Genomic DNA, 10,666 nt, shown 5'->3' with positions numbered 1-10,666 from the left:
TTGAACAAAAACATCACTCTAGTTTATTTGGCCCTTGTCAACGGGATATAATAGTTGACTATTCGGCCTTGTCAACGGGATATAATAGTTGACCTTTACATTTCATGGTGGGAATGTAATTGATTTGGACCCCAGCCTCTAGGGGTTTGGTTAGAGGTTACTAGTACTAGTAGTGTTTGGTTCCGTCCACCAGGAACAATTTGAGGCTAGCCACCCATTCGAAAAGTCCCACCTAACTGGGCATTTGATATTTGATAACCAGAGTAATGAAAATTGAATGGATTTGATTGAATCTTATGTGAAAGTGTTTGAATTTGATATGAAAATGGTTGGTTGAATTTTGAATATATTAGTATTGTTGAAACTCTGATATTTGATGAGAAAAAAAAAATGATATCTCCTATTTGAAATGAAAATATTTGATCCATGAATTGCATTAATATTCCTTATTGGGCTGTGAGCTCATTCCCAATTGTTGAAAATTTTTCAGGTACTCTTAGTTCGGGTGAGGAGTGATGGCTAGGCTGAGGAATGGTCATCATTAGGATTTGACTTAGGATTTTATGTTGGATTTTGTTTTAACTGTTAGTTATGTTCATTTGGATAATTTGGTATTTGGAAGTTATTTGGAAATTGAATTTTGAGGATTTTAGATTGTTTCCGCTACTCTGAACAGGTACTTGGTAATTGGTAACTTCCGATTACAAGATAAGTGTTTGGGTCAGGTTACACTGTAAGCCTTCGGGTTTGAAGTGTGAAATGACCATCACGCCCTTGGAGTGGGTCTTGGGGCGTGAATCGGATAGGGGAGAATGTTCCTGGCGCTATATATGTAAAGACTCCTCTTAACCCTGTAGACGCGTTTTAAAGCCGTGAGGGCTCCCTTGGGCCCAAAGCGGACAATATCTACATGGTTGGGTGCGGGTCGTTACAAATGGTATCAGAGCCGATCCCCGACCCCGGTGTGGGGGTTTGTTTGGCTCCGTAAGGGGTGTTTGTCTGTTTGGCCCCGCAATCCCATGGGACACAACGAGGACGTTGTGTCTGCATGGGGGGGTATTTGTGATGTCCCACATCGGATAGGGGAGCAAGTTCCTAGCGCTATATATGTAGAGACTCCTCTTAACCAAGTAGACGCGTTTTAAAGCCGTGAGGGCCCCATTGGGCCCAAAGCGGACAATATCTACACGGTTGGATGCGGGTCGTTACAAATGGTATCAGAGCTTTAGGTTGTGATCTTGATGGGAACTTGTTTAGTTTACCTTTGGGAATAGATGAGTGACGCATTAGTTTAAGTTTCAACTTCATCTAGTCCGATTATTTTATTCCTTATAATTCTGATTTGCTTATTTGGCTTCTTAGTGACAAATTTAGATAGGATTTGTCCTACTTGTGGTAAGAAGCATGGGGGTAGGCCATGCTATAGAAAGACAAAGGCTTGCTTTGGTTGTGGAAAATAGGGACATATGGTTCGGGATTGTCCAGAGAATAGGAAGTTTATCACTGGGAAGCCTAAAGAGGAAAATAAGGAGGAAAAAAAAAAAACCCAAAGCCCAAGGACGGGTGTTTGCTATGACTCATCGAGATGCTCAAGCCACTTCTGATGTGGTGACAGGTACTCTCCGAATCCACACCTTATTTGCTAGAGTCTTGATTGATCCTGGATCAACACACTATTTTGTTTCAGTATCTTTTACTGATTTGTTGGGTATGCCTGTTGCTAGCATGAACTTTGATTTGATTGTTGCTACTCCTGTGGGAGATTCTATTGTGGCCAGTAGAATGCTTAGAAATTGTATTGTGATGATTGGTTATAGGGAAATGCCAGTTGACTTAGTACTCCTTGACCTTCAGGATTTTGATGTGATTTTGGGGATGGATTGGTTAGCTTCCTACCATGCCTTTGTTGACTGTTTTGAGAAAAGGGTGACGTTTAGTATTCCTGGTCAGCCTAAGTTTAGCTTTGAAGGGAAGCATGTGGACAGACCACTGCGTATGATCTCAGCTTTGCGAGCTAGTAGCTTGCTCAAGAAGGGTTGCCAAGGATTTTTGGCTAGTGTGATGAGTAATGAAAGTGATTTGAAGTTGGAAAACATACCCATAGTAAGGGAGTATCCTGATGTCTTTCCAGAGGATTTGTCTGGCTTGCCACCAGAGAGAGAGGTGGAGTTCACCATCGATCTGGTACCAGGAACAGGTCCTATGTCTAAGGCCCCATATAGGATGGCACCTGTGGAGCTTAAGGAGTTGAAAGTTCAGCTTCAGGAGTTATTAGACAAGGGTTTTATCAGGCCCAGTGTTTCACCTTGGGGAGCTCCTGTTCTATTTGTGAAAAAGAAAGATGGCTCAATGAGACTTTGCATTGACTATAGGGAGTTGAATAAGGTGACAGTGAGGAACAAGTATCCCCTTCTTCGGATTGATGATTTGTTTGATCAGCTACAAGGTGCTTGTGTGTTCTCTAAGATTGATCTTCGGTCTGGTTATCATCAGTTAAGGGTTAGAAGTGAAGATGTACCCAAGACTGCTTTTCGAACTAGATACGGGCATTATGAGTTTTTAGTTATGCCTTTTAGTTTGACTAATGCACCTGCTGCTTTTATGGACTTAATGAATAGGGTATTCAAGCCCTATCTAGATCAATTTGTGGTGGTTTTTATAGATGACATCTTGGTATACTCAAGAAGTAGAGAGGAGCATGCGGGCCATTTGAGTATTGTATTACAGACCCTCAGAGATAAGCAGTTGTATGCTAAACTGAAGAAGTGTGAGTTTTGGTTAGATCGAATTTCTTTCATTGGGCATGTGGTAAGCAATGATGGCATCTCAGTTGACCCTGGAAAGGTTGATGCTGTAGCTAATTGGAGAAGACCTAGTTCTGTGACTGAGATTCGAAGTTTCTTGGGACTTGCTGGTTACTATAGGCGGTTTATAGAAGGGTTCTCTAAGATTGCCCTACCTTTAACTAAGTTGACACAGAAGGGAGTTAAGTTTGAGTAGTCTGATGATTGTGAATGTAGCTTCCAAGAGTTGAAGAATAGATTAGTGTCAGCTCCTATTTTGACTATCCCTTCAGGTTCAGGAGGATTTGTGGTGTATAGTGATGCCTCTCATCAGGGTTTGGGTTGTGTTTTTATGCAACATGGGAGAGTTGTAGCTTATGCTTCTAGACAGTTGAAGCCTTATGAAAGGAACTACCCTACTCATGATTTGGAGTTAGTTGTTGTGGTTTTTGCACTTAAGATTTGGAGACATTTTCTTTTTGGTGAAACTTGTGAGATATTTATAGATCATAAGAGTTTGAAGTATCTATTTTCCCAAAAGGAATTGAACATGAGACAGTTACAATACGAATGTTTGTGTTATTTTCGCTTTGAGCCTTTGGATTTAAGGTATGAAATAACCATCGTGTCCTTGAAGTGAGTTTTGGGACGTGACAAAAACATTTTGAGTATAAACATCATCAAACACACTTTAAATTAGATATTTGAGTATTGAAAGTCAAAAAACATATTAAGGATAAACATCATCAAACACACTTTAAATTAGATATTCGAGTATTGAAAGTCAAAAAACAAATAAGTATAAACATGGTCAAACACACTTTAAATTAGATTTTTGAGTATTGCAAGTCTAAATAATTAATTAATATATAATTGAATTTGATTCAATTTGATCGAGTCAATGGAGACCAAGTCTCTATGTATAATTTCAAAAGACATTTTTATTATTCGAAGAAAAATGTTAATGGAATAAATTGCTTTCACATTGATTTTCTTGTCTGGTTTAATTTACTTTAAAAACTGAAAAATAAAATAAAATATAATTAAAATTAATAAATCACAGAAGTATTTATTTTTAATTTAATTGAATAAAAAAAAAAAAAAAAAAGGAAACAAAGATTCGGTATCATTCGGTAATCCATATATCACACAAAACAAAGGAAACAACAGAGAGAGAGAGAGGAAGGAGGGAAGACAGAATTAACAGTAACAAAAGACTAGTTGCTGCAGTTGAATCCACCGCAGATAGAACTCCAGATGATCAAAACCAGAATCAATATCAAAACCGTAATAACAATCAGCTTGATCTTCATGTTCTTACACCACATTTTCCTCTTAATCGCCCTCCCATTGTCTCGGTAATATCCAGCTTCCTTCTGCAAATCCTGAGCCTTGTCCACCAAAATATCTATCTTCTCCCCTCTATCCATAACCATCTCTATGTTCTCCCTCATCACTCCTTGAACTTGCGCTACCTTTGCCTTCATCTCTTCTACTTTTTCTGTACCCCTCTTCGGTTCCATCTCCATCTCCATCTCCTTCTCCTTCTTCTTCATGGTCTCTCTCTCTATTAATCTCTCTCTCTCTCTCTCTCTCTCTCTCTCTCTCTCCATGTATATATAATTACATATACATACAGACAGAGAGAGAGAAAGGGTCATTGGTCAAGGCACGAGAGCTGAAAACGACGTCGTTTTACCGGGCTTTCTTAGGGCGGAGGTTGTAGAATGGTAAGAGAACACGGCATGGGAAGTTTCGGAGAAAAATGGTGTGAAGATTGATTCTACCTTCTTCTAGAACCCCAGGGATTGTTTATTGATTAATTTAACATTAATTTCTTTGATTATTTCCCCTTGGACTAGTTGTAACTTGTAAGAATGTTCATATTGCCAAGAAATTTTCGTTACTTATTTTATATGGTTTTCTAACTTCTAAATAATGCCATATGGAGGCTCAAAGAAATAAAAAAGGCTTCTTTGGTTGGTGTGTTTGAAAATATTTTTTGTTTTTTAATAAAAAAATAAAATAAAAAACTCTTTTGGGAAGTAGGTGTATTCTTCTTCTTCTTCTTCTCCATGTTTCCAAAGTCCTTATTTTTTAGAGGAAAAATATAATTTTCCTCCTATTTTATATTGTTTAGAGAAATTAGTTGAGAAAAAGGTTAGATATCGGGAAAGAGAAAACATGTTAGAGGTTTTTCAATAAATTTATGTATTTTCATCTCATTCTAATGTTATTTTTAAAGCACAATTTGATTTTTTTTTTTTTTTTGATTTTCTAGCTATTGTTGTAGCAATTATTTTCAAGAACAGTTTTATATTATTTAGAACAAAAAAATGATAATAAAAAATTATTTTATATTTTTGTTTATAAAAATAGAAAATATGATGTTTTCAGAATTGTCTTAAAAACCGGACTAGACTGATCAGTCATAGTTTTGGTCCGATTCGATCAATTAGCCCAAAAATTGGTTGAATCGGAATCGGACCGGTTACGGTCCAATCCACAAACCAGATGGTTCCCTCTGAATTGGATGGTTTAATTTTTATTTTTATTATTTATTTATTATTATTATTATTTAAGTGTCAAAACGACACCGTTTTGATGCTTCTCCCATCTTCAACCTTCAATCCACCCCTTATAGCGTGAAGTCTTCAACCCACCCCTTATAGCGTGAAGTCGTCGGCGCGCCCCCTCGCACCCCGACATTGGCTGTGAGCCTTCCCCGCCGCAACACTAGCTCCCCCTCCGACGACACTAATTGGAAGCTCCCCGAGGCCAGCAATTGTAAATCCCCCTCCTCTCGCCGCAACTACCCCCTGTGTAAGGCCTCCTTTGCACCCTGACACCGGCTGTGAGCCTTCTTCACCGCGACACCAGCTCCCCCCGACGACACCAACTGGAAGTTCCCCCACGACCGACAATTGCAAATCTCCCTCCTCCCGCCGCAACCACGCCCTATGTAAGGCCTCCCCCCCCATCCCCCTCCTCTCGCCGCAACTACCCCCTGTGTAAGGCCTCCTTTGCACCCTGACACCGGCTGTGAGCCTTCTTCACCGCGACACCAGCTCCCCCCGACGACACCAACTGGAAGTTCCCCCACGACCGACAATTGCAAATCTCCCTCCTCCCGCCGCAACCACGCCCTATGTAAGGCCTCCCCCCCCATCCCCCTCCTCTCGCCGCAACTACCCCCTGTGTAAGGCCTCCTTTGCACCCTGACACCGGCTGTGAGCCTTCTTCACCGCGACACCAGCTCCCCCCGACGACACCAACTGGAAGTTCCCCCACGACCGACAATTGCAAATCTCCCTCCTCCCGCCGCAACCACGCCCTATGTAAGGCCTCCCCCCCCACCCCCAACACCCCCCCACCCCCCCCCCCCCCCCCTGCCTTGACATCGAATGTGGACCTCCCCTGTCGTGACACCAACTTCCCCCGGCGGCACCGGTTGGAAGCTCCCCCCGCGACCGACAGCTCCCTCTTCAACTGGAAGGAGAATATTTTTATATGTTTTATATTTAATGTGTTATTTTTTTATTATAATTTTGATTTATTTATAATTTGAAACTAATTTTCTGATTTTTCAAATAAAATTTTAATTTTTAAATAATATATAAATTATTATTTTTATTTTTATAATTATTTTAAATTTTAATAATTTATAAATTATATATTTAATTATTTATGATGTCACCGATTCGATCGCTGTGGGACTGTCGGTCCGACCAATGAACCGTGAATTGGTAATTTTTTCGATTCAATGACCGGTCTAATTCTGAAAACATTAATTTTAAGAGAACGTTTTTAAATTGTTTTTAATTTTTTTCACTTGTTTTCTAAGAACTATTTTAAAAAATAATTATATAAATACGAAAAATAATTAAAACTAGTCCACCACATATAAAAATTGTTTTTAAAACACATTTCAAACTATTAAAAACATGTGAAAAATATTTTAAGTTTTCAAATAGACTTTTATTTTACAAAACATTATAAAATAGTTTTCAAATACTTATTTTCAAAACTATTTTTGAGAATAATTTTTTATTTTCTATAACAAAAAATTGAAATATATGTTTGACGATCAGAAAACAAGGTGTTTTCAAATAACATCTTTTAGTTGTTTGTACTTATTTTAAGGGGATGCATTAAACAATAATTATACAAATATATATATATATATATATATATATATATATATATATATATATATATATATATATATATTATTTTTAAAAATTAGTAAAAACAAGTTAAAATCATTTCAGGTTTTCAAATAAACTTTTATTTTATAAAATATTAGAGAATAATTTTCAAAATTATTCTCAAAAACTGTTTTTATAATTGTTTTCGAAAACAATTACTAAAGGGAGCCTAAAATTTTTTGGAATAAAAATCCGTTTGAGACTTAGAACATTTTAATCGTGTTTTTGTTATATTTTTAAATATATTTAAAAAAAAAACCTTTTATATATAATACTTTATTTTAAATTATTTTTCATATAATTATTTTTTAAAATCACTCTTAGAACCATTCTTCTATCTTCTTTTCCTGCGGTTTTCCTATTTCTCCCATTTTCCCCCGAGGATCAAACATAGGCTACGATTGATTTTATTACTTAGAATTACAGTCACAGAAGCAGGCAATTATAATGATGGAATGCTCTTATTCGAATACACAGTAGATTGAGAGACTCCATTACTTAGTCGATGCCAGTGAGCCAACTCCAACACCATCGCCAACACCATTACTCATGGCGACCTGCTCGTAAAGATCTCGAATCTTTAAGGCGATCAACGTCTGGAAGAAACCAGTGCCATTGTTACTTCCCTCAAAATCACAGTTCTTCAACATCTGTTGCGTAACTTCTCCATAGAACTTTGTCGAGACGTTGCACAGATGCCCTTCAACATACACCAGCTCCTCCAGCTTGTCGAATTCCCCATCCATCTCCAACACCGTCACCTAATTAAAACCAGCCGTTTGGTTACCTAGAAAAAACCAGTGGAAAGGAAAAGAAAATTTGGGATATTGGCTTAAAATTACCTCGTTTTCAAAGTAAGCTTCGGGGCCACAGAAGAACTTGATGCCAGGATACGAGCAGGTGAGTTTTCTTCCGCATGGCACCCAAGAAATGGTCGAGCCCTCGTCGAAAATGTAGATTGGTTGGAAGTTCTTGACCCCGGATTCTTTCATTATCAGTCGAACCCTCAAGACCTTCCTCTCGGTGTCGTCGGGAATGAGCTGCGTGGGAAGGACTTCCATGACTACCGATGCATATTGCTTTTGGGGTTCTGCATTCATGGAACCAAGAACAATGGAAAACAGTAATCGAGTAAGATGGTGTAGAATAATTATATTTTTAAAATAATTTTTATTTACAGTAATTTATATTTTTAATAATTATTCATATCTATATAATTATTTTTTGAAACAATTCAAACACTTGAAATAATTAAAATACATTCTATGAAAGTATGGTTAAAAACAGTTATTAAAAAACAATTTTTAGAAATAGTTTTTAAAAACTATTATTGATATTTCATTGAATAAAAATTTATTTGAAAACGGAATCACATGTTTGATAATTATTTTTGATAATATTTTTTCATTACAAAAAATAAAAAAATAAAAAAATATATTTAATAACTAAAAAATATTTTTTGTTTTTAATTCTTAAGAATAGAAAATGGAGTGTTTTTATAAAATATCTTTTAATTTTTTTTTTTCTTTTCACTTACTTTCCAGGATTGTTTTAAAAATAATTATATAAATACGAAAAATGATTAAAAATAAAATACTAAACATAAAAATTAATATTTTAAAATATTAAAAACACATTAAAAATTTTTAGATTTTCAAACAGATTTTTGTTCTATAAAATATCAAAAAACAGTTTTAAAAAATAATTCTTAAAAATTGTTTTTCAAAAGTGTAAAATGGTTACCAAACAACACTAAAATATTTTTGACTTATTTTTTATATTTTTAAAAATAAATTTTATATGTAATACTTTATTTTTAATCATTTTTTTATATTTATATAATTATTTTTTAAAATAGCCTACCAAAACAAGTAAAAACAATAAAAATATCATTTTTTATTTTTTATTTTTAAGAACAAAAAACTATTTTATGCTATTAAAAATATAAAAAACCCGTTTTCTATTTTTTTTCTAGAAAATAAAAAAATTATTCTTAAAAACCGTTAATCTTACGTTTTATTTTGAAAATCGGTTGATAAACATGCATTAGTTTTCCAAGTAAATTTTGCAATGGGTGAACTGAACTCGAAGGATGATATCCCACAAATTAAGGACAATACAAACTTACCAATGTAAGCATCAAAATCGGATTTACGGGCTTGAATACTAGCTCTAACACTTTCTAGGCTGTGCCCACGTTCTGCCATGTCTCTCTGTGACTCTTCAAAGGTTATGAAAGCAAAGAAAATGGACAAGAGCCAGCTGATATGATCAGATGAAGAAATCAAACAGTACTTTTCTAGCTGGTACATTTATTACCTGAATTTTCCAGGAAAATTTGACTTCATTGCTGATGTCCAAGTATATGCTGAAGTCCAAAAGGTCTCTCATTCGAGAATCGTACCTACGAGTTCCCCAAATTTTCATCAAATCAAGAACAAAAACCGAAATTATTTTGTAGAATTAACTACACTTACAGTGGGTGCAATCCCTCAAGTACTAGGATCTTAGGAGGATGAATGAGTTCAGGAGGATCTAAGAGGCCAGTGGCATGGTTGTAGATGGGCTTCTCAATAGGGAAACCATGTTTGAGAGCTTCGATCTGTTCAAACATGAGATCAAAGTTGTTGGCTCTTGGGTGAAGTGCAGTCACACCCTTCGCTTTCCTCTCCTTTCTGTCAAGCAAATGGTAATCATCCAAGCAGATCACGGTTGTGGTGTCGGTGATGAGAGTGTTGGAGTCTGGGTTTTGATGATTATGATCAGCTTTTGGTGCTCCTCCAAAGACACTTGTGAGTCTCTTCATGAAGGTGGTCTTCCCACACCCGGAGTCTGCTGCCAACCCCACCACTACTGGGCCTGGTGATGAGCTTGAGAACTCTCCAATGTGGTTTTTGAGTGGGGTTTTCTTGTAGAAATGTAGGAGGTTTTGGGGAGAGAGGAAGTGGGTTTTTGTTGGATTGGGGAAGGAAGGGGTGTGGTTGATGGAATTAGCTCTGAAAACCATGGATATTGTCATCCCTCACCCTCTCTCTGAAGTCTCTGATGAGGTGGCCTTCTGTGAATCTCTCTCTCCCTGGTTTCTCTGTGGTGGAATTTGTGACTCTCTTCCCCCCTCTCTCCCTCTCTCTCTGAGGTGGGTTTTGGTCAGATTTTTAGCTGGAATTTTGGAGAGCAATGAAGTGGGGTCTCTCTCTCTCTCTGAGGTGGGTTTGGGTTCAAAACTGTAAAGAAGTACCTGGAAACAAAACCAGATAATGAAGATGAAGATGGCTTTCTCTCTCTCTCTCTCTCTCTCTCTCTCTCTCTCTCTCTCTCTCTCTCCCTGTTTCTGAATTGAACTTATGTGAAACTTCAGCTGGTACTTATTTGGAGAGAAAAGGAGTAAGATTTTCCTTCTTTTTCTTTCAAGACAATGAGGAAATCAATGAGAGAGAAGACCAGAGAGAGATAGAGATGGAGTGTGGGAAGAGGTAGAGGAACTCATGTTGAACTTGGGGGAGAAAATTGCTTGGGGGTTGGTGTAAAGGAGCCATGCAGTTTGTGTCCTTACATGGGCTTACGTTACACTTACCGCCCACAGATTTCTACTACTTTTTGAGATAGGGACATTCCGGAAGAACAAACTTGGGGCGCTTGTTAATTGTTGTGAAGAAGATTTGTCCTCTTCCTATT

General features: G+C 37.0%; 2 protein-coding genes across 2 annotated transcripts; both read right to left on the bottom strand.

The window, feature by feature from the left end:
- Positions 1 to 3,891: 3,891 nt before the first annotated feature.
- On the bottom strand, positions 3,892 to 4,361 carry LOC117934003 (vesicle-associated membrane protein 722-like). The gene has a single exon (XM_034855590.1). The coding sequence runs from the start codon at positions 4,337 to 4,339 to the stop codon at positions 4,001 to 4,003; it is 339 nt and encodes a 112-aa protein (XP_034711481.1). The 5' UTR covers positions 4,340 to 4,361; the 3' UTR covers positions 3,892 to 4,000.
- Positions 4,362 to 5,783: 1,422 nt separating this feature from the next.
- Positions 5,784 to 9,998, bottom strand: LOC117933960 (phosphoribulokinase, chloroplastic-like). The gene is made up of 6 exons (XM_034855545.1): positions 9,469 to 9,998; positions 9,311 to 9,395; positions 9,120 to 9,204; positions 7,834 to 8,081; positions 7,490 to 7,752; positions 5,784 to 6,117 (listed from the first exon to the last, which is right to left on the bottom strand). Exons 1-6 carry the CDS (start codon positions 9,996 to 9,998, stop codon positions 5,784 to 5,786), a joined length of 1,545 nt encoding a protein of 514 aa, XP_034711436.1.
- Positions 9,999 to 10,666: the final 668 nt, after the last annotated feature.

This window comes from Vitis riparia, chromosome 16 (assembly GCF_004353265.1).
Source record: "Vitis riparia cultivar Riparia Gloire de Montpellier isolate 1030 chromosome 16, EGFV_Vit.rip_1.0, whole genome shotgun sequence".
NCBI classification, from domain to species: Eukaryota; Viridiplantae; Streptophyta; class Magnoliopsida; order Vitales; family Vitaceae; genus Vitis; species Vitis riparia.
This window is presented reverse-complemented; position numbering and strand designations above follow the sequence as displayed.

What these genes read in the sequence shown, in the direction of transcription:
- LOC117934003 (XM_034855590.1), bottom strand. Translation starts at nt 4,339, where the DNA reads ATGAAGAAGAAGGAGAAGGAGATGGAGATGGAGATGGAACCGAAGAGG.
- LOC117933960 (XM_034855545.1), bottom strand. Translation starts at nt 9,998, where the DNA reads ATGGTTTTCAGAGCTAATTCCATCAACCACACCCCTTCCTTCCCCAAT. An exon ending in AATTTTCCTGGAAAATTCAG is followed by an intron (nt 9,205 to 9,310) that starts GTAATAAATGTA and finishes GAAGAGTCACAG; the next exon opens with AGAGACATGGCAGAACGTGG. An exon ending in GGCTCACTGGCATCGACTAA is followed by an intron (nt 6,118 to 7,489) that starts GTAATGGAGTCT and finishes GGCCTTACATAG; the next exon opens with GGCGTGGTTGCGGCGGGAGG.